Here is a 24,321-nt window from a genome sequence, read left to right on the forward strand (position 1 = left end):
GCTACTTCACGGAGCTCTTGGGGGGGTGGGGGGGGGGACAATCCGTCCCTGATACAAGGGCTCGAGGTTGTCTTACCTCCGGATAGTAGGAGGGTCGCGGGAGCTCGCATAGCTCACCAAAATGTGTTCATACATACATACACCGCCATCCGGATGCCCTCTAGATACTGTAACTCCCGAATTCCAAGGCATGTCTGAAAGCGGCTCATGGTATCGCCGTTCAGTCACCCAAAATACAAATTCTAACAGCGCCAGAAACACTCACATGTACATGTTGTGACTTGTGTACTCACCACGCGATTAAATATAAACAGTGTTGGGCGTGTTACTGTAATTACTTACTTTTTCAGTAACAAAGTAATATAAGGAGTTACAATTTCCAAAACAGTAATTATATTACAGTTACTAATCCAAGAAAGGCTGCATTACTGCGTTAGATCATTGCCCGCCAGAATGCAGTGTTTTCTATGTAAAAAGAGAAGAAAAGAAAAAGTAATCCTCACGATCTCAGGTAGACCTGTCACGCAAACGCGCACACATACGTCAGAGCGTGGTTGTGCACAACACGGGACGCTGGCTACTTCACAGGCAGGAATTATTTCCTGTGCCTCTCTGTGGTGCATCTGAGTGGGATCAGCCTCTCGCTGAACGTGCTCCTGTGTTTGACCAGCACGCCGTGGAGTGGGTGAGAGTCATTTTTCATGATGGAGCGTAGCCTGGTCAGCGTTCTCTTCTCCGACACCGCTGTCAGAGAGCTCAGCTCCAGCCCCACAATGTCCCTGGCCAGTTTGTTGGTTGTTTGTTGAGTCTGTTGGCGTCCGCTGCCGTCAGCCTGCTGCCCCAGCACACGATAGCATACAGGAAGGCACTGGCCACCACCGACTCATAGAACATCCTCAGCATGGTCCGGCAGACGTTGAAGGACCTCAGCCGTCTCAGGAAGTAGAGACGGCTTTGCCCCTTCTTGTAGAGTGCTTCAGTGTACTTAGCCCAGTCCAGTTTATTGTCAATGTATACTCCGTGGATTGAAACAGGGGTCACCGGTGCCGGTGTTATGATCAATTAGGGTCCGGGTCGGGTCCGATTCTATCACTATCTATTCTATCATTATGTGTAATACCCGAGTAGACCTGTGAAGACCTCTATAAAGGATTGAACATGTTGAATCTGACCAAACATCTCCAAACAACGACAGCCAGCAACGGGGCACCAAACAAACATCTGTGTTTGTCGGAGAAGGTTTGATTGGTGTACCATGGGCTTAAGGGATACTGACCTGAGACTCTCCAGTCTACAGTGTGGACTCTCCAGTCCAGCAGAGAGCAGCTTCACACCTGGATCTTCCAAGTCATTGTTACTCAGGTCCAGCTCTCGCAGACTAGAGGACTGGGAGCTGAGAACTAAGGCCAGAGCTTCACAGCTTCTCTTTGACAGCTTACAGCCACTCAACCTGGGGAAGAATTAGCCATGAACAAGAAATTTGAAAATAGTTTTTTCTGTATATTGCATTAAATATTGAAGACATCAAGTTATGCATGCACCTACAGAGATTTATTGGAGGCTTTGACCAGCGGCAGCAGCCCCAGGAGAGCCTCCTCTGCGCGCGCTGTGTTTTCATACGTTTCTCTCGTGATCAGCACTGATCAACATGTTCAATCCTTTATAGAGGTCTTCACGGGGCTACTCGGATCCTAGGACCTGGGACCCGACCTGAGACCCGTACGGGTCCGGGTCCATATTTATTATGATCAATTGGGGTCTGGGTCGGGTCCGATTCTATCACTATCTATTTTATCATTATGTGTAATACCCGAGTAGACCTGTGAAGACCTCTATAGAGGATTGAACATGTTGAATCTGACCAAACATCTCCAAACAATTCCAAACAACGACAGCCAGCAACGGGGCACCAAACAAACATCTGTGTTTGTCGGAGAAGGTTTGATTGGTGTACCATGGGCTTAAGGGATACTGACCTGAGACTCTCCAGTCTACAGTGTGGACTCTCCAGTCCAGCAGAGAGCAGCTTCACACCTGGATCTTCCAAGTCATTGTTACTCAGGTCCAGCTCTCGCAGACTATAGGACTGGGAGCTGAGAACTAAGGCCAGAGCTTCACAGCTTCTCTTTGACAGCTTACACCCACTCAACCTGGGGAAGAATTAGCCATGAACAAGAAATTTGAAAATAGTTTTTTCTGTATATTGCATTAAATATTGAAGACATCAAGTTATGCATGCACCTACAGAGATTTATTGGAGGCTTTGACCAGCGGCAGCAGCCCCAGGAGAGCCTCCTCTGCGCGCGCTGTGTTTTCATACGTTTCTCTCGTGATCAGCACTGATCAACATGTTCAATCCTTTATAGAGGTCTTCACGGGGCTACTCGGATCCTAGGACCTGGGACCCGACCTGAGACCCGTACGGGTCCGGGTCCATATTTATTATGATCAATTGGGGTCCGGGTCGGGTCCGATTCTATCACTATCTATTTTATCATTATGTGTAATACCCGAGTAGACCTGTGAAGACCTCTATAGAGGATTGAACATGTTGAATCTGACCAAACATCTCCAAACAATTCCAAACAACGACAGCCAGCAACGGGGCACCAAACAAACATCTGTGTTTGTCAGAGAAGGTTTGATTGGTGTACCATGGGCTTAAGGGATACTGACCTGAGACTCTCCAGTCTACAGTGTGGACTCTCCAGTCCAGCAGAGAGCAGCTTCACACCTGGATCTTCCAAGTCGTTGCTACTCAGGTCCAGCTCTCGCAGACTAGAGGACTGGGAGCTGAGAACTGAGGCCAGAGCTTCACAGCTTCTCTTTGACAGCTTACAGCCACTCAACCTGGGGAAGGATTAGCCATGAACAAGAAATTTGAAAATAGTTTTTTCTGTATATTGCATTTCATATTGAAGACATCAAGTTATGCATGCCCCTACAGAGATTTATTGGAGGCTTTGACCAGCGGCAGCAGCCCCAGGAGAGCCTCCTCTGTGCGTGCTGTGTGTTTTCATACGTTTCTCTCGTGATCAGCGCTGATCAACATGTTCAATCCTTTATAGAGGTCTTCACGGGGCTACTCGGATCCTAGGACCTGGGACCCGACCCGAGACCCGTACGGGTCCGGGTCCATATTTATTATGATAAATTAGGGTCCGGGTCGGGTCCGATTCTATCACTATCTATTCTATCATTATGTGTAATACCTGAGTAGACCTGTGAAGACCTCTATAAAGGATTGAACATGTTGAATCTGACCAAACATCTCCAAACAATTCCAAACGACAGCCAGCAACGGGGCACCAAACAAACATCTGTGCTTGTTTGTGTTTGTTGGAGAAGGTTTGATTGGTGTACCATGGGCTTAAAGGATACTGACCTGAGACTCTCCAGTCTACAGTGTGGACTCTCCAGTCCAGCAGAGAGCAGCTTCACACCTGGATCTTCCAAGTCGTTGCTACTCAGGTCCAGCTCTCGCAGACTAGAGGACTGGTAGCTGAGAACTGAGGCCAGAGCTTCACAGCTTATCTTTGACAGCTTACAGCCACTCAACCTGGAGAAGAATTAGCCATGAACAAGAAATTTGAAAATAGTTTTTTCTGTATATTGCATTTCATATTGAAGACATCAAGTTATGCATGCACCTACAGAGATTTATTGGAGGCTTTGACCAGCGGCAGCAGCCCCAGGAGAGCCTCCTCTGAAGCAGAGTATTTCTTCAGGTCAAACACATCGAGCTCTTTTTCTGATGACAGTAAGATGAAGACCAGAGCTGACCACTGAGCAGGGTAGAGTCTGGCTGTGGAGAGACTTCCTGAACTCAGGTGCTGTTGGATCTCTTCCACTAGAGAACGGTCATTCAGCTCATTCAGACAGTGGAACAGATTGATGCTTTTCTCTGAAGAGCGATTCACCTTGATCTTCTGCTGGATGTACTGGACCGTTTTCTGATTGGTCTTCAAACTACTTCCTGTCTGTGTCAGCAGGCCTCCTAGGAGAGTCTGATTGGTCTCTAGTGAAAGACCCAGGAGGAAGCGGAGGAACAAGTCCAGGTGTCCATTTGGACTCTGTAAGGCCTTGTCCACAGCACTCTGGTAGAGGTGTGTTGGTTTAGATTTGTCTCTTGATAGTGTTGACCAACAGGATGTTGATTGACTTTCTGACAGGAGATTGACACCAGTGTTGATGAAGGACAGATAGACATAAACTGCAGCCAGAAACTCCTGAATGCTCAGATGGACAAAGCAGAAAACAGTGTCCTCGTTCAGCCCACGCTCCTCTTTAAAGATCTGTGTGAACACTCCTGAGTACACTGAGGCTGCTCTGATATCAATGTCACACTTTCTCAGGTCGGCTTCATAGAAGATTAGGTTGCCTCTCTCTAGCTCCTCAAAAGCCAGTTTTCCCAGAGAGAGAATCATCTTCGTGCTCTCTGTATTCCAGATTGGATCTGTTTCAGCACTCCCATGATACTTGACATCCGCCTGTTTGGACTGAACCAGCAGGAAGTGGATGTACATCTCAGTCAGGGTCTTGGGCATGTCTCTTCTCCCTCTGGTTTTCAACACAAGCTCCAGAACTGTAGCAGTGATCCAACAAAACACTGGTATGTGGCACATGATGTGGAGGGTTCGTGAAGTCTTGATGTGGGAGATGATTCTGCTGGCCTGCTTCTTATCTATGAATCTCTTCCTGAAGTACTCATCCTTCTGTGAGTCAGTGAAGCCTCTCACCTCTGTTACCATGTCAATGCACTCAGGAGGGATCTGCTTGGCTGCTGCCGGTCGTGTGGTCATCCAGAGGTGAGCAGCGGGAAGCAGTTTCCCCTTGATAAGGTTTGTCAGCAGCACGTCCACCGAGGTTGACTCTGTAACATCAGTCACAATCCTGTTGTTCTGGAAGTCCAGAGGAAGTCGACACTCATCCACACCGTCAAAGATGAACACAACTTGGAACTTGTCAAATCTGAAGATTCCTTTGGTCTCAGGAAAGAAGTGATGAAGAAGTTTCACCAAACTGTACTTTTTCCCTTTCAGCAGATTCAGCTCTCGGAAAGTGAATGGAAATGTGAACTGTATATCCTGGTTGGCTTTGTCTTCAGCCCAGTCCAGAGTGAACTTCTGTGTTAAGACTGTTTTCCCAATGCCAGCCACTCCCTTTGTCATCAATGTTCTGGTTGGTTCATCTCTTCCAGGTAAGGGTTTAAAGATGTCTTCACTTTTGATTATTGTTTCCGGTCTCACTGGTTTCCTGGATGCTGCTTCAATCTGTCTCACCTCATGTTCATCATTGACATCTCCACTCCCTCCCTCTGTGAGGTAATGCTCTGTGTAGGTCTGATTCAGAAGTGTTGGGTTTCCTGCTTTAGCAATCCCCTCAAACAGACACTGGAACTTCTCCTTCAGACTGGATTTGTGATTACGTTGGCACACTCCAGCAAGAGTTTCTGAAAGTACAAATTACATCAATCAGTGGATGTTGCTGTAAATATGAGAGGTGTAAATATTAATCTGTGAATGCATACTTTTCCTAAACCCATAGCATCTATTCTGCTCATCACTGGTGGACAAACAGGTCCTGACTGTGTGTGCTACCCAATGTGAAATGCATCTGTGGTGGCATTTGTTCTAAAATTATACTGTGTTCAGTATTATACACGCACATGAATAAATCAATGATTTTATCTGATGATTCATGAGGATTGTGAATATTATTTTGCAATCTGGAATTGAATCAATCTTTCTTGAGAAATGTCTATATTTAACTAATCATATCTCTCCCATTTTCCCACTACTTCCTCCCGCCATCATGTTAAAGCTGTTAAAGCCTCTTACTGCTGTGCAGAGAGTCAGCCAGCTCCTCCTGCTTCATTCTCCTCAGGAAGAGCAGTGTGATGTTTAGAAAAGCCTCCTCCTCCTCCCTCAGACTCTCTAAGCATTCTGGGTAATCTGGACTCAGAACCAGCTGGACTCTCTTCAGCTCCTTCTTCACAAAAGTGACAATGTTCTCCTCAAGCAGCTGCAACAGAATAACATTTGAATTAAACATTCTGAAAAATAATAATAATGTAATAACATCAGATCCACTGGTCTAAAGAGTGCAGCTTGAAGACCTCATCAACCAACAATCTTTATTTTACCAGGCAAGAAGTTAGTTAAGAACAAATTCTTATCTACAATAATGACCAGGAAGTAGGCAAAAGACCTCCTGATGGAACAGGGTTTGGGGAGAAATAGTCTCAACGCCAGACCCATGAGAGTTGTTACGCTGATACACTACGTTACTGCATGCTGCAGATCTCTGTCTGCGTCTGGGACACTCCCCTCAGCCAGCTGGGGACGGAAGTGAACCGTTCACTTGGCCAGTGATTGGCCAGTGGTGGATTCAGTCTCCACCACTCAGTAACGACTTTGCAATCTGCGATCAGACGACACGGGAGTAGTGTCCTCTAGAGAGAGAGTGGCGTCAGCGGAGGACCAAAATGTGAGACTCATTAGCCGATGAACAGCCAGGAATGGGTCTCGCGCTACTTTTGCATGCTAAAATAAAGCTGATAATGTACAATTTGATTCAAGGGGGGGAAAACCCTTTCAGAGTACAACACAAACTGTCTATTTTGCTGCAACTCGGCAGTGCTGCTTAATCCAGGACCTTAATTCCTGGAACTCTTTAGAGTAAAAAACTGGTCCATTGGAGTGAATGGAGATGTCGGGACTCTTCTATCTACATGGCTCTGCACGGGAGGCGCAGCCCATTTTTCGAACCGCTCTCTCATTGGTCCTATGACCTGTCACTCATTCAATTTCAACCCGCCTAGACCCACCCTCAAACCCCAGCAGTGGCTGTGAAGTGGCACAGACATTTGTGTAGTATGCGGAGCGCAGCGATTCAACGTAATATTTGAGTCTTGGGAGAGACTAGAGGAGAAACAACAACAACGGACTGTTATAAGACCAGTAGCCTATACTACGAAGCTATCTTAACAGACCCGCGATCTGTCACTTTGATCTGGTTTGACTGAACAGGATCAAAGCTATCTAGTTTAACGATACTATGACGCTGGTTTTCTACTCGATAACTGAAGCTGGACTTATCTGGGATCTGCCTGTGCACGCGCACGTTTTTCGCTCGTGCACAGGCGCGCGTCCATGCGAAAGAGGTGCGCTAGCCAATCACATTATGAACAGCTGAGTTGATCCACGCCCACACCCATTTCCACACCCATTTCCTCGTTCAATGAAAGCGCAGTGCGTGATCAGAGTTTTAGCGGATATTTAATGTAGTAGCCTATGTCAGAATGAAAATCCGCGTTGGATATAGTCTGCTGAAGGACTGCTAAAGCTGCCGCTTGTATTCACATCAGTCATTTGATTTACTTTGATCAGCGATTTCTGTCTCCTACAACAGCTTTGTGCGAGTGTTACGTGTAAATCTGTAATCTCAGTCTATAAATTTCCACAATCTGTAAGCCTATTTAGACCATAGATTTAGAAACGCATGCTCAATGAATAATGATCTCTATCACTCATTATGTGTGTGGTTGCACTGATCGAATAATTCATATATATAATAATGATTGCCTAATATAAAAGAGAAAACTGCTGAACTGAATTGAGACGATGCGGGCATAGTTTTCATTGATAAAAACTAGCCTATTTTTGCTCATATATTGGCATACAGCCTACAGGACACAGTTCCAGCTGAAACATGCAAGAGTAGCCTGCATATTTAGTATGGGGCTATCCCATATTTATCCCATATCTATATTATATGTATAGGCTTTTCTGGCATGTAGGAGAATATCACCCTCACTCCATTTGAGGCTCCATTTATGCGCTGCGTGATCATATTTCTCCACGCATCGTTGAGCTGTTAAGACATAAAGTGGTAAGTAGGCTTAATTTAATTATGTAGCCTACAGAGCCACGAATGTTTTGCTTGTTCTATTCTCAGTTGACTGCAATCTATTTTTCATATGGCGATCTTATATGAATGGTGAGTGACTCCAGAGAGCCGATTATATGGGTCTGTCATGGATTTTGATCTTATCCTCTGAAGCTAACCTGGTCGGGACCAGGTTAGCTTTGCAGCGTGAGTTGCCATGGTGATTAGAAGTTAACTTGCTTTGTAGTACGGCTAAACCAGGTTCAAACTCAAACTTACTCGGATAAGGCATTAATATAGCTACGTAGTACAGGCTACAGAGTAGTTGTTTTGTAATTCAGTAGCTGCAGTAAAATGTGTTGTACATTTACACACCATAAATATGGAGTCTAGGTCTGTTTGAAGCTCCTGGACAGACTGACCCCTGGGAACCTCTGACCTCTCCTGGTGGACTCTGGAGAACACATGAAGTATTAGGTCATATAATGTCACACGCGCACGCACACGCACACACACACACACACACACACACACACACACACAAAGATGCACGCACGCACGCACGCACACACACACACACACACACACACACTGTGGAGTCTCGTCAGCCTACCCCCTGACAGGTGAGAGCAGGAGGACAGCCAGCCACCACAGTGACGTCAGAGCAGGGGGATCCCAACAGAAACGCTGTCTAGGACGCGTCATCACTGATAGGTACTTCCCCAATTATGTCCTGAATCAGTGGGACCGCTAGCAGCCGGGCGCTGTTAGGAACAGAGCGCCCGGCTGGAACAGATCCCCAATCAGTGGCCCTAGAAAAACAGACGCCGCTCTGAAGCTCACTGTGTGGCCGGTTTTCCTCCAGGAGGAAGCGCTCCTTGCTGTCGGGCGGTAAGTCAGATTTCCACTCCTCTCCCTAAACATTCTCGTGTCATAAAATGATGTTGCCTGACAGACCCTCTCTCCTCTCGTCCACAGGCACGTTACTGGAGCACTTAAACGAGGAACGGAGCCCTGGCTACGTGGTGGGGAGCAAACCCCCTCACTGGCCCCAGGCTAACCCAGCCTACTTTAGTTATATATATTTCATGGACATACCCCGATAAGGGAAGAGTTTTCATTTTGGTGAATAAAACAACGCTCCGGCGTTTAAACCTGCTTTCTGTGTCTTGGATTGAATCAGAGTTGCCACAAGTGGTGGAGAATGCAGGCACTCTGATTCAACGCCAACCGCACGCACCATGGAGCAAGCACAGGCTCTGGTGGCCCTAATCCAAAGCCAAACTGACCTACAGCAGGCAGTACACGAACTGATAAAAAAAATAGAGAAAGACGGCTCGACTTCCCGGGCTCCAGGAGATGTCCTCACTAAGCAGACCCCCGACGATGATATCGAGGCATACATGGAGCTCTTCGAAAGAACGGCGGTGCGAGAGGGATGGCCCGCAGCCCACTGGGGAGGCATCATCGCGCCCTTCCTCACGGGCCAGGCACAGAGGGTTTGCCGGGACATGTCCATGGGAGAGGCCCGTGACTTTGTGAAGCTGCGCACCGCCATCCTCGCCAGTTACGGCTACAGCCTTCCTGCTCGCGCACAACGGTACCATGGCTGGAGGTACACCCCGGACCAACCGCCCCGCTCCCAAGTCGCCGATTTGCTGAGGCTCACCCAGAGTTGGCTCACCTCCACCGGGGAGCCCCCGTGGATAGCACGCCTCGTAATAGACAGATGTATCCGCTCCTTGCCGCCCGACGCCCGAAAATATGCTGCCCAGGTGAGCCCATCATCGCTGAACGCATTGGTGGCCTTGCTAGAGAACCACCAAGTCAGCGCCGACATGATGCGCCACACGCAGAACGAGCCCCTCCGTAAGCCCGCCATAGCCGACAGACCCAGCCGAGACAGCCGACGCCGGCCACCGCCGCTACAGCCCCCGACCCAGAGGGACCCTCGTGCCCAGGCCGACCGAGTGAGTCGGCAGCTGAGGAGGTGCTATGTCTGCGGACAAGAGGACCACCTCTCCTGGTCCTGCCCCGACCGGGATGTGTCGATGCCTTCCGCCGCCGGAGACGAACCACGGCCCTCCCTCCACACCGGAGGAGCCCCTCGCCAGCAGGCGACACTGCCGGTCCGGGTGGGCCGCATCGACACCCACGCCCTCCTAGACTCCGGTAGTGTGGTGACGCTCGTGCGGGCTGACCTCGTGGAGGTCCTCACTACAGAGACAATGCCGGTGACGTGCGTCCACGGGGACGTGAAGAGCTATCCGGTCAGTTATATACGGGTCCAGACCCCGAAAGGCGACGTAAAAGTCGCCGCCGGCGTGGTGCCCAACCTCCCGGTCCCGCTCCTGATAGGCACCGACTGCCCCCTATTCAGCCGGTACTGGAGTCACGGTCGTCGGCCGGAGAAGCCCCGACGAGAGAAACCGAGGGGAAAAAGGATGGCCCGGCCGCGCCTGGCCTGCCCAGCCTTCCGGCCGGGATCCGACGGACCACAGTCCGAAACATCAGCCGCGGAAGACGGTCCAACCCGGCCAGCCGAGTCGGACACGCCTCCTCTCGACGAGGACCCTTTCGCGGAGTTTCCGCTCCCGGACGACCCTGGACCTCCGGGCCGCGGAGAGTTTGCCTCGGCCCAGTGGGCCGATCCGAATTTGGAAGCCGGCCGCCGAGCCGTCGCTGGCATCGATGGCCAGCACTGTTCCGGGGTGAGACAAAACTTTCCACAGTTTATTGTTAAACATGGGTTGTTGTATCGAGTCGCCAAAACTCCGGGGGGGGATTTAATAGAACAATTGTTAGTACCAAAAACATACGTATCCAGAGTGTTGTATTTGGCCCACACTCACCAACTGGGGGCCCACTTAGGGGTCCAAAAAACGTATGATAGAGTGCTACGCAGATTCTATTGGCCAGGCATAAAGAAAGCCATTGAACTGTTCTGTCGTTGTTGTGGCGAGTGCCAGAAAACGGCCCCCCGGCCAATGTACCGGAACCCACTGATTCCACTGCCAATCATCGAGGTCCCGTTCTCCAGGCTGGCCATGGATATCGTGGGGCCTCTCCCGAAGTCCAGCCGAGGACACCGATACATACTGGTAATAGTGGATTATGCTACTCGTTACCCTGAGGCAATACCTTTACGCACCGCTAATGCCAAAAATGTCGCTAGAGAACTGTTCCTGCTATTTAGCAGAGTGGGAATAGCGGAGCAGGTACTCACAGACCAAGGGTCCTGTTTTATGTCCAGAGTAATGACGGCGTTATACAAATGGCTGAAAATCACCCGTATCAGAACTTCTGTTTATCACCCCCAGACCGATGGACTTGTCGAGAGATTCAACCAAACCCTGAAAAAGATGCTTAAAAAGCTGATTGACGTGGACGGAAAAGATTGGGACCAACTCCTCCCATACGTGCTGTTCGCCATACGGGAGGTGCCACAGGCCTCCACCGGATACTCACCGTTCGAACTCCTCTACGGCCGAAACCCCCGTGGCCTACTCGACCTGGCCAAGGAGGCCTGGGAAAGCCAGCCCTCCCCCCTCCGGAATGTTATCGAACATGTGGAGCGGCTCCAGGAGAGAGCCAAAAAGGTCTGGCCACTGGTACGGAGTCACATGGAGGAAGCCCAGGCAGCCCAGGCGCGCACCTATAACAGGGGAGCCAAAACCCGGCAGTTCCAGGTAGGAGAGAAGGTCCTGGTGCTGGTGCCCAGCCATGACTGCAAATTCCTGGCCAAATGGCAGGGACCATTTGAAGTAACCGAGAAGGTCGGGCCAGTGAATTACCGGGTCTGTCAGCCGGGGAGGAGGAAAGGCCACCAGATATACCACATAAACATTCTGAAGCCATGGCACGACGCCGAGAGACCCGGCCCCCTAGCCCTCCTCACCCACGCACAACCCAGGCCACCGCAGACGATCCCCGTGGACATCGGACAGGACCTGGGGCCAGAGCAACTACAAGATCTCAAGGAACTCCTAGGAAGGAGTCATGATGTTTTCTCCGAGCTGCCAGGACGGACACACGCTATCCAACACGACATTGAGACGACGCCGGGAAAAGTGGTGCGACAGCGGCCCTACCGCATCCCCGAGGCCCGGAGAGAAGCAATCCGGGGCGAAGTGAAGAAAATGCTCGAGTTGGGCGTAATAGAAGAGTCCCACAGCCCCTGGTCCAGCCCCATTGTCATTGTGCCGAAGCCAGACGGGACGCTTCGGTTTTGCAATGATTTTAGAAAACTGAATGAAATATCCACTTTTGACGCATACCCGATGCCAAGGGTAGATGAATTAATCGAGCGGCTGGGGCCCGCTCGATTCGTGAGCACCCTGGACCTCACCAAAGGCTATTGGCAGGTACCCCTAACCAGACGGGCGAGAGCCAAAACCGCATTCGCGACCCCCGACGGCCTATTTCAATACCGCGTCCTCCCCTTTGGAGTACACGGCGCCCCGGCCACATTTCAGCGACTGATGGACAGAGTCCTCCGGCCCCATCGCGCTTATGCGGCGGCATATCTAGACGATATCGTCATACACAGCAGCAGCTGGGAGCAGCACATGACACAGCTGGAAGCGGTGCTGGGAGCCCTCCGCCGAGCCGGACTCACCGCCAACGCCAAGAAATGTAAATTGGCATGGACAGAGACAAACTACCTGGGATACACCATAGGCCGGGGGTGCGTAAAACCCCAAATAACCAAAGTGGAGAGGATACAAAATTGGCCCCAGCCCAGGACGAAAAAACAAGTAAAATCCTTCCTGGGCCTGATTGCATATTATTTAAAATTTGTAAATTTTTTTGCCACCATAGCAGCCCCGTTGTATGACTTAACGCGCCAGAAGCTGCCCCACCATGTCAAATGGACGGAGGAAACAAACGCCGCATTCTGTGCCCTAAAGGAGGCGCTCTGCCGAGAGCCGGTGCTGATAGCCCCAGACTTCGCTAAGCCATTCATCCTACACACAGACGCCTCAGGAACAGGAATAGGAGCAGTGCTGGCGCAGGTAATAGATGGGGATGAACACCCCGTTACCTTTATAAGTAGGAAATTGCTTAAACATGAGAGAAACTACTCAACCGTAGAGAAGGAATGCCTGGCGGTGAAGTGGGCCATTCACTACCTACGCTACTACCTATGGGGCAGGGTATTCACACTCATCACGGACCACGCCCCCCTAAAATGGATGGCGACGAACAAGGATAAAAATGAGCGGGTAACGCGGTGGTTCTTGGAACTTCAGAACTATAAGTTCAAAGTGGAACACAAACCAGGAAGAGAGATACCACACGCAGACGCCATGTCACGCCGAGATGAAGCAGGGGAAAGTGAAGCTCCCCGCACTGGCAGCGAGCTTAGGGGGAGGATGTGTGGAGTCTCGTCAGCCTACCCCCTGACAGGTGAGAGCAGGAGGACAGCCAGCCACCACAGTGACGTCAGAGCAGGGGGATCCCAACAGAAACGCTGTCTAGGACGCGTCATCACTGATAGGTACTTCCCCAATTATGTCCTGAATCAGTGGGACCGCTAGCAGCCGGGCGCTGTTAGGAACAGAGCGCCCGGCTGGAACAGATCCCCAATCAGTGGCCCTAGAAAAACAGACGCCGCTCTGAAGCTCACTGTGTGGCCGGTTTTCCTCCAGGAGGAAGCGCTCCTTGCTGTCGGGCGGTAAGTCAGATTTCCACTCCTCTCCCTAAACATTCTCGTGTCATAAAATGATGTTGCCTGACAGACCCTCTCTCCTCTCGTCCACAGGCACGTTACTGGAGCACTTAAACGAGGAACGGAGCCCTGGCTACGTGGTGGGGAGCAAACCCCCTCACTGGCCCCAGGCTAACCCAGCCTACTTTAGTTATATATATTTCATGGACATACCCCGATAAGGGAAGAGTTTTCATTTTGGTGAATAAAACAACGCTCCGGCGTTTAAACCTGCTTTCTGTGTCTTGGATTGAATCAGAGTTGCCACAACACACACACACACACACACAGATGCACGCACACGCACACGCACACGCACACACACACACACACACACACACACACACAGTGAAATCCACTGTAAATTAGGCATGCACGATATGGATTTTTTTCAGCCGATACGATAACCGATAAATATCTGCTTCTCCTGGCCAGACAGGTGTGTTGAGCAAAGATGGATGATTTATTCCATAGCTCTGACCTAACCAAATCTAACCGACATCACTACTGTGAACACAAAACAAAGAGCACTTCTGATATAATATATATGATTGTTTTAGTAAAGTATCACTCAATTAAACAATACAAAAAATAAAGGCTTTTATTGAACTGAACCGCTTAGTCTGCAGATAAAACACAATGACAAAAGGCAGCCTAGTAATTTAGACTTTTAGGTCCCTATCGTTGCATCGGCGCTGTTTCTAGGCCGAGCGGCTGGCGCAGCTCAAATCAGTGGGCGTGGACCAGCGCACTTGATATCGTCGTGCTGGCGCTAGACGCAGCCTCAACCATTACAACCACGCCTTTTAAGCGTAAAATTATGCACCGTCATGCTCATTGGATAACTGCAATAAACGAATCGCACGCTTGCCTTTTTAGCTCCAATTCCAGTGATCCCGCAAAACCAGACGAAAGCCAAACGCTCTGCCCCCCCCCCCCCTCCCTTCATCCAGTCTGTCTGTCTGCATTATAGGCTATTATTCCATATTATTATGCTTCTCAAACCAATCTAACTGCAGTTTCAATACTGCAAGCATGTAAATACGCTACACTATAGCAAGATCAAAGTGAAAATAATGTACTAAACGCATCAGCTAGAAAAATATAGCCTATTAGATTGGTGAAAGTTTGTCCAGAAAGATATCGTTTTCTCTCCCCTGCTGCAGGTAGAATGATCGATGCACATAAATATACCCTACATTATGTAAAGTCATTGCATAAATGTGTTTTTATTGTAAAACTAAATGTCAAGTAGGGCCAAGTTATTGGAGCGGACATCACAGTATAGCAGATGACAGTGAAGCTTCCGAAGCGCGTTCCGCTGTCACTTATCTAAATCACGTTAAATCGACAAGGGATATTTATAGCCCCAGTAGGACATATATGTTTCAAATAGGGTGGTGTTTTCATTTCGATGTTTTATTTGGTCCAATATTGAAATGTTCTACAATTGGAGGTTGTCTTACCATTACACATTATTTTAGATCTACCTTTTATATCTATTTCGGCTCATTTGGTTGCTATTTAGTAGCGAAATGGAGGACCCAATTGCATGCTGGGAGTGGACATTCACAGGCAGTAAACTTACAACTGCTATTTCCTATGGGAAGCTGGGTGCTGCTATGTGTTGTGTCTGTTTGAGCGAGGGAGTCAGAGAGAGAGAGAGAAGGGTGACTCAGAGGCAGAAGAGCACTGGCGCACTGAATAGGCCTGGTTTCAGAGAGAGACAGAGAAGGGTGACAGGGGAGAGGCACAAGTGCACTGGCGCACTGAATAGGCCTGGTTTTCAAAGGCGCAAAGCGCTAAATTTACGGCAGGTGCGAAGATAGCAGTACGCCGGTATTTAAGGCCGACACGCCCACTTTGGCCCATTCTGGGACTGCGCCACGCCCATTCGGCCTAAAGCGCATTTGGCAGCGTAAAGCCATATTGATATCGTCCCAAAACAGGCGCAAGGCACGTTTTTTGCGTTTAAGGCCCGTTTTAGCGCCGAAAGCTTGTGGGAGAATAGGGCCCTTATTGTCATGTTACTGATCTGTTTGAATTTTGCATTGGGGCCAGTTCTATTGAAGTGAATGGGGAAGACATGGAAAGATGAAAGATGAAAGAAAAGACACTATGTGATGTTGACAGATTTTTTTTATGTAATGTGTGTGTTTGTTTTCCTTATTATTGGTCTCCAAACAGATGATGGCTCTGTCCAGTTCTGCATTTAGCTCAACTAGCCGTGACACGCAACTCTAAATGGATTCTCCTTTAGAGTTGCGCACGGCTTGTCCTTCTCCGTGGAAGTGAGACCCAAAGCAAGCTCGGCTGGCTTCAAACATGCACGAATCACAAAGACAAAAGTACTGACACGTAGCCACGGGTGTCTTCCCTCACTCCGGTCTGGCAACGATGTTTGTTACCTTTCAGTTTACGAGTACGATGCTTATTTGTGTAGCCGGAAACGGTATCTTTCCCTTTTCAGAGACTCTTCTTCTGGGGGCGTGGCGCTGCTGTGCAGTTGAAACGCGGCCACGCCCCCAGAAGAAGAGTGGAGAAATACATATTCACGGACTTAAAATGACTTTATTTAATAAAGTCAGTGGTGTGAGTGTGAGAGGAATTCAATCAATAGACAATAACATTGGTGTGTTTAAAATGAGATATTCCACTAAATATGGCTAAAACAGATTCAAACATGCAAAAAAGGCAAATTTTTCTTCGCGGCCGGCGGCGTGGGCCCCCCTAAAAGCTTCGCCCCCTCTGGGCTGATAGGGTTGCTCCGCCCCTGAGAAGCGCCACTCTAGACCATACCATTTCCAAGGTATGATGGCCTTTTGGCCTGATCTTGTTTTCCTTATGTACTTTAACTCATTGAGTGCCACGGACGAGTATGTTCGTCATTTCGTTTAGTAACGTAGAGTGCCAAGGACGAGTATGTTCGTCAATTGCGTTTTTTGACGGTGGGACGTGGATCAAAGCCTCAGGCATCTCCTGTACAAATATGGGAGCTATTGAAGGTGTATAACCTATTTTACGGACTCATTAGGTGGCGACAGTGCTCTCCAGATTACAGAAAGGTCCGGAAAACAGGAGGAAAAAGCCGTGATCAAAGAGAAACCGATGCATGCTGCAGCCAGAGCCATATAGATTGCTCTGTCTGCAGCTGACGTTGTCTGCGAACCGCAGTCAATCCGCGCCCACAACTGAGCTCCTCTGCCTCTGTCTGTCTGTCTGCATATAGTTTCTCCACACGATTACCCGCCAGAAAGGCAGCACCCGACGCCGAAGGGCCAAACCTTTCCCTGCAGTCCGGTTTGGCATTTCCTTGTCGCGCTGGGAGCCGCCCGGCGCACAAAAACTCTGAAAATAGACTGGGTGCGTGTAGGCTGTGTGTTAGTGTGGGGAGGAGTTTGCAGCTGAGGGGGGAAAAGGGGGGTGGGGCACGCAGGCACCACACAACTACACCACATCACTACATCAGAAAATATTAGCTAGAGTCAGTGAATGTGCTTGAAATGCTTCATTTCACAAAAGGCTGAATATCTCAGCTTATAATTTGAAACCTGTCTTTTTGCTCAAAACAGCCTATCTTCTCCGGCTCATAACTAAAGAAGGGAAAATGGTATCAATAAACTTTTTTTTGCAGATGATAGAAGAGAGTCTCATCGTTCTTTCTGCGTGTTCGGTGTTTACATAGTAATATCACACAATATTCTGTGGGCCTCGAGATATCACTGAAAACGCTCTGAAACTCTGGCACTGGGAGCGTCCGTTCTCCATAGTGGCTGGCACTCAATGAGTTAAGGGCTCTATCCCGACGGCGGTAATTTTGCCTTAGCGCCCATTTTGCGCTGGAATAGCGCCACGCAAAGCCCTAATTGTGGGCGTGTCGGCCCGCTGCGCTTCACGTCATCTCTGCGCACATCTCCGTATAGGCGGGTTTATGCCCAAAAGTATTGTGGAGGCGTGGTAATGCCTGTGGCATGTGGTCTCCTACCTAAAGTAATCTAATGTTACACCACAGACCTGTATGGTCGGGAATTATGTAGCCTAATCAAACCATGACAAACAAATTCTAATTTTTAAATCAAGGTGTGTTTTTTCTGGAATGCAGGCTATAGTTGAAACTCAACGTGGCATTCCGAGGAGAGAGTGTGTGCAGGCGCGAGGAGAGTGACATCCATGCCGTGCGTAAATGTATCCAAGCAAGGACTTCCTGTACTGCACGGAGATGTAGAGACTGTCTGCGCTCAGGCATACGTCTGCGTTTGCGCTAAGACCAGCTATTTCCTGGCGTTAAAATTGAGAGCACCCAAGGCGATTTCTTATTTCTTATAGGTGTTATTGTAAGTCGCTTTGGATAAAAGCATCTGCCAAATGACGTAATGTAATGTAATGCGATTTTTTTCTAACACATTGCGCTGTAACGCCTATTTTGGAACGGGCAACTCCCAAACCTCTCCTTGTGCTCGGCACATACCGACGGTATCTTCCCCACAGCGCTAAATGACACTTGTGCGAGACACATGATAGGCTAGAGGCCCACCGACACGCCTGGGCCACGCCTACACCTGTGTCATCACAGCACAAAACTGGACGGTGGAGGCAGACGATAGCTTCAGACGCTGGGAAGATAGCAATAAGAGGCGCGCAAAACGCAGCGTAAAGGCAGCACAAACGATAGCGCCGTACAACGATAGGGCCCTAAGGGTCTGATCTATATGTATTTTTACCCTGTATATATACTTGATGGTTATGTAAACATATTTGTCTACTGTGTGTCTGTTGTTGTGCATCTGTGGCTTTTATGTAACTTTTATGTATCTTTTCTGGATCACATGACGGGTGTATTTAAACATGGCGTCTTTGTAACAATTTTTATGTCTGAGGAAGAGCAGTAGCTCGAAACGTCAATGTTGGATGGCTAAATAAAAAGGTAATTGGAGCTCCAGTGATTCACTTTGTACTGTTTTTTGGTTCCTCCACCTGCTTTACGTTTTTTGGATGTGCGCGACTGCCTCCAATACTTTTTGGTTTAACGTAATGCCAGCTCAGATGCTTCCCCTCAATAGTGCAATAGTGTTGTTATTAGGGCTGTCTCGTAAATCGCCTGCTGCTATTTTGTCCCTTCATCGCACCCGTACTTGTAGTCAAGCTGGTCACAGCCGTTTCCTGTCTCCTGCCTGTGCAGGCATGGAGGATAAAGACAGCAATATGCTTCTAAATGGCTCGTTTTACTTTAAAAAACTCCCAAATGGCACAGTGGACAAGTCAACAGGAGTTTGCACCTTGTGTAAAACGGAATTAAAATATCACCGAAGTACATCGAGTTTGAACTATCACCTAAAAGCTAAGCATACCGGAGCAGCTAGCGGCCAGCTAGCAGCCAACTAGCTAGCGCGAGACTCATCACTCATTCCTTCTTCAGAGTCTCAGATGCGCGGGTCCTCTAACCCAGTGGTTCTCAAATGGGGGTCCGCGGACCCCCAGGGGTCCGTGGCACTTTGCCAGGGGGTCCGCGAAAAGTTTTCAAGTAAAAAAAAAAAAAAAAAAAAAAAAAAAAATTTTAAATAAAATGCTACATGTTACTTATTCCTTCTCAAACTACTTCCTACATGGTGCTAGTCTATCAAAATATCTTGGCTGTCATTGATTGTGTTGCATAGTGGTTTTCTGTACTGTTGACAAATTGTGATATTGTAAGTCGCTTTGGATAAAACAAAAGTGTCTGCTAAATGACGTAATGTAAATGTAATGTAATAAAAAAATATATATATATATTTTTTGCAAAATCTTCATAGTTCAACGAAAATAGTTTATGCTTTAAATCTAAAATGGTTCATGGATTACATTCTAATAACAAACCAATCAAATTAAAAGTCAAGCACGTTACCGTGGAAACAATTAAGCTTAGCCCAAAATCACAAATCAGAATGAGGGGGTCCCCGGTATATTTTCTATCTTGTAAGGGGTCCTTGGCTGAAAAACATTTGAGAACCTCTGCTCTAACCACTGGGAGGTCGGCTCCAATGGCTTCACGCGATATACATGTTATCAATACAGTTTCCAATACCGAGCCATTATTCACATGGAAGTGCCAAAGTTTTTAGCTCAGACACACCCTTCTTCGGCTGTGTCATTTTGGGTTTCGACTGCTCCACAGCGCCGCTGCCGGAAGTATCGGTTCTGGAGCGTGTACTGCACTGTTTACAATTGTGCATTTATTTTCTATTCAATATATATTTTGTAGACATTGTTATCTCCTGTCTACATTGCACTTCTATTTAATTGAAAATAAATCTAAAATTCAAGATCACAAAGTACATTTATTTGCATTCATTTGATTCCCAATCACGACACACTGGTAAGAATTATTAATATCTAATTAAAAATGCTTTGAAATGCAAAATAATGGCATTTTAAACATGCGATACAAAGATGCGATTAATCGCGATTAACTGTAGTTAATCGCGATTAAGAAAATTAATCGTTTGACAGACCTACTTGTTATCATCTGAAACTGTGGAACAGCCACACTGCCGGCAGCCATGTTTGGCTCTAGTGCGCCTGGCACCAGGTGCAGCTGTGACGTCACCTACCTAGAGTATCATGACTTCTTTCCTCTGTTCAGTAGAATGAAATAAACTCATCTGTTTTCAGTTCTTACCTTTGCTCAGTAGACTGCTGTCCATCTTTGAAACTAATAGGATGATGCATAGAAAAGTCACTCTTCATAGACACACAGCTGGGTACAGGGGAGTCTGCTCTCTTCTGCTGGATCCTGCTAAGGATTGATCAAACAGGGTGGTGGCAGTGAACATGTTAGAGAAGCAGGGTTTTGACCAGTAGGTTGCCGGTTTGAATCCCAGTAACAACTTTGAAAGTCAACTTTGAATATGTAACTCTTTCTCCACCCTGTGAAACTACCAACAACTAGACCTTGAGCAAAGATCTCAACCCCCAGACTGTTCTGGTAGCTGCTCAGTGACCAACAGCAGAAGGCTGTTGTTGTACTGAGGAGCTCTGGTATGAATATGTAACTATGAGGCAGAGCAATGCTGCAAAAGAAAATATGTTCATGAAAACCCTTCTGGAATCTGGATAGTTAATTGTAATAAAAGAAGAAACTAAATCAACAGAGTATCATGACTTCTTTCCTCTGTTCAGTAGAATCAAATAAACTCATCTGCTTTCCGTTCTTACCTTTGCTCAGTAGACTGCTGTCCATGTTTGAAGTGAAGAGGAGGATCCATAGACCAGTCACTCTTCATGGACACACAGCTGGGTACAGGGGAGGCTGCTCTCTCCTGCTGGACTGGCCTTCAACACAACAGAGACAGACAGAGCTTTGACTCCTGATAATGAAGGGTTAATGATGTCACTGCTGAGCTGTAATGATGTCACAGCTGAGCTGTAATGATGTCACTGCTGAGCTGTAATGATGTCACTGTTGGGATGTAATGATGTCACTGTTGAGCTGTAATGATGTCACTGTTGAGCTGTAATGATGTCACTGTTGAGATGTAATGATGTCACTGCTGAGCTGTAATGATGTCACTGCTGAGCTGTAATGATGTCACTGTTGAGATGTAATGATGTCACTGCTGAGATGTAATGATGTCACTGCTGAGCTGTAATGATGTCACTGCTGAGCTGTAATGATGTCACTGCTGAGCTGTAATGATGTCACTGTTGAGATGTAATGATGTCACTGCTGATCTGTAATGATGTCACTGCTGAGCTGTAATAATGTCACTGTTGAGATGTAATGATGTCACTGCTGAGCTGTAATTATGTCACTGCTGAGCTGTAATGATGTCACTGCTGAGCTGTAATGATGTCACTGTTGAGATGTAATGTCACTGCTGAGCTGTAATGATGTCACTGCTGAGATGTAATGATGTCACTGCTGAGCTGTAATGATGTCACTGCTGAGCTGTAATGATGTCACTGCTGAGCTGTAATGATGTCACTGCTGAGCTGTAATGATGTCACTGCTGAGCTGTAATGATGTCACTGCTGAGCTCGCTGTAATTATGTCACTGCTAAGCTGTAATGATGTCACTGCTGAGCTGTTTTGGAGTCTGGTCCGTCTGGTTATGCCAGCGAGCTAATCCAGCTCACGAAGCAGAGATGCAGACCGCACTGACCGGCTGCACTCCTGTGTTAGTTAGCGATAATAACAATACGACGTCCAGTCGGATATTTTCAAAATAAAACGATTCTGCACAAGTATAAAGCACACAGAAGCCATTGAAAACGTTTTCTTTTGCTATTTCCCCTAGTTGTTATCATCTGAAACTGTGGAACAGCCACACTGCCGGCAGCCATGTTTGGCTCTAGTGTGCCTGGCACCAGGTGCAGCTGTGACGTCACGAGCTCATGCAAAATGGCCATATTGGATGATAATGTATCGGTGCGTTAAATATGGTGCATTCCTACTGTAAATGCTGCTATGATTATTGGATGTGATGTTTTGAGAGAAGAAACTAAATCAACAGAGTATCATGACTTCTTTCCTCTGTTCAGTAGAATCAAATAAACTCATCTGTTTTCAGTTCTTACCTTTGCTCAGTAGACTGCTGTCCATCTTTGAAGTGACGAGGATGATCCATAGACCAGTCACTCTTCATGGACACACAGCTGGGTACAGGGGAGTCTGCTCTCTTCTGCTGGATCCTGCTAAGGATTGATCAAACAGGGTGGTGGCAGTAAACATGTTAGAGAAGCAGGGTTTTGACCAGTAGGTTGCCAGTTTGAATCCCAGTAACAACTTTGAAAGTCAGAGTGAATGATTCTTTCTCCACCCTGTGCAACTACCACCACTCGAACTTGAGCAAAGATCTCAACCCCCAGACGGATCTGGTAGCTGCTCAGTGACCACCAGGGGGCTAGCTCAGGGTTTGACCAAGGGGCAAGCCCACCACCTTTCCCCTGAAGATGCGGAAGTCTTTGTTTAAGCTGTAATTCCTCGAATGGCCACTTGAGGCAGGACTCAGAAGTCCCGTCGTTCCTGTTAAAATGCCCCAACAGTAATTAAACATCTTTACAGCCTGGACCGAAACACGGTTTTGGTCTATATAGCTAATTTCACTTTTTCATAACAACTGTAGGGGGGTCAATTTTTGCATAACTCAGCCGTTTACATTTAATAAAGGTTTAAAGTTATGCATAATTAAGGGCGTGGCCCGGTTGAGTGACAGGCGGCCATACTGCCACTGGATAGTGCTTTATGGTTAGTTGTTGTCTGAGCTCTGGTCGTGTTTGTGGTGTTGCAGTCTTTTTGTCCATTTGATCCTGCAGCTGTAGCCTTGTCTCCTGCATACAAAACCAGTGTCTGACACATTTTAATTCGATCTGTTTTGGAGTCTGGTCCGTCTGGTTATGCCAGCGAGCTAATCCAGCTCACGAAGCAGAGACGCAGACCGCACTGACCGGCTGCACTCATGTGTTAGTTAGCGATAATAACAATACGACGTCGTCGGATATTTTCAAAATAAAATGATTCTGCACAAGTATAAAGCACACAGAAGCCATTGAAAACATTTTATTTTGCTATTTCCCTCCCTTTCTGTGTGTGCATGATGCAGGGGGAGAGATTGACAGCACGCTGTGGCACACACACTCAGTCATAGCGTGATCAGTGTGAATCTGTTTTTGACAACTCGGAAGTCAGAGCCAGACAGCGCCCGGCACTCAACAGATCTAAATGAATCACACAAATGACCTATTTTGGATTAAAAACTGCGAATTTCGCCGAAAGGTGACAAGTTTGCACCCCTGCTTACCTTTGCTCAGTAGACTGCTGTCCATCTTTGAAATTCCTAGGATGAGTCATAGACCAGTCACTCTTCATGGACACACAGCTGGGTACAGGGGAGTCTGCTCTCTCCTGCTGGACTGGCCTTCAACACAACAGAGACAGACAGAGCTTTGACTCAGGATAATGAAGGGTTAATGATGTCACTGCTGAGTTGTAATGATGTCACTGCTGAGATGTAATGATGTCACTGCTAAGCTGTAATGATGTCACTGCTAAGCTGTAATGATGTCACTGCTGAGCTGTAATGATGTCACTGCTAAGCTGTAATGATGTCACTGCTAAGCTGTAATGATGTCACTGCTGAGCTGTAATGATGTCACTGCTAAGCTGTAATGATGTCACTGCTAAGTAATGATGTCACTGCTAAGCTGTAATGATGTCACTGCTAAGCTGTAATGATGTCACTGCTGAGCTGTAATGATGTCACTGCTAAGCTGTAATGATGTCACTGCTAAGCTGTAATGATGTCAGTGCTGAGCTGTAATGATGTCACTGCTGAGCTGAAATATTGTCACTGCTAAGCTGTAATGATGTCACTGCTAAGCTGTAATGATGTCAGTGCTGAGCTGTAATGATGTCACTGCTGAGCTGTAATGATGTCACTGCTGAGATGTAATGATGTCACTGCTGAGCTGTAATGATGTCAGTGCTGAGCTGTAATGATGTCACTGCTGAGCTGTAATGATGTCACTGCTGAGTTGTAATGATGTCACTGCTAAGCTGTAATGATGTCACTGCTAAGCTGTAATGATGTCACTGTTGAGATGTAATGATGTCACTGCTGAGCTGTAATGATATCATTGTTGAGATGTAATGATGTCACTGCTGAGCTGTAATGATGTCACTGCTGTGCTGTAATGATGTCACTGCTGAGCTGTAATGATGTCAATGCTGAGCTGTGAGATAGAGA

The 24,321-nt window shown here is 47.5% G+C and overlaps 1 protein-coding gene across 1 annotated transcript; it reads right to left on the reverse strand.

Annotated features, from left to right (window-relative positions):
- Window positions 1-499: 499 nt before the first annotated feature.
- On the reverse strand, window positions 500-23,401 carry LOC310794539 (NLR family CARD domain-containing protein 3-like; the record flags this gene model as incomplete). The annotated part of the gene is made up of 9 exons (XM_083656509.1): window positions 500-517; window positions 1,255-1,450; window positions 1,977-2,150; window positions 2,677-2,850; window positions 3,386-3,559; window positions 3,655-5,452; window positions 8,330-8,344; window positions 10,424-10,591; window positions 23,377-23,401. 9 exons carry the CDS (start codon window positions 23,399-23,401, stop codon window positions 500-502), a joined length of 2,742 nt encoding a protein of 913 aa, XP_083512635.1.
- Between the last annotated feature and the right edge of the window lie 920 nt (window positions 23,402-24,321).

Source organism: Poromitra crassiceps (genome assembly GCF_964638095.1).
Source record: "Poromitra crassiceps genome assembly, chromosome: 20".
NCBI lineage: Eukaryota > Metazoa > Chordata > Actinopteri > Beryciformes > Melamphaidae > Poromitra > Poromitra crassiceps.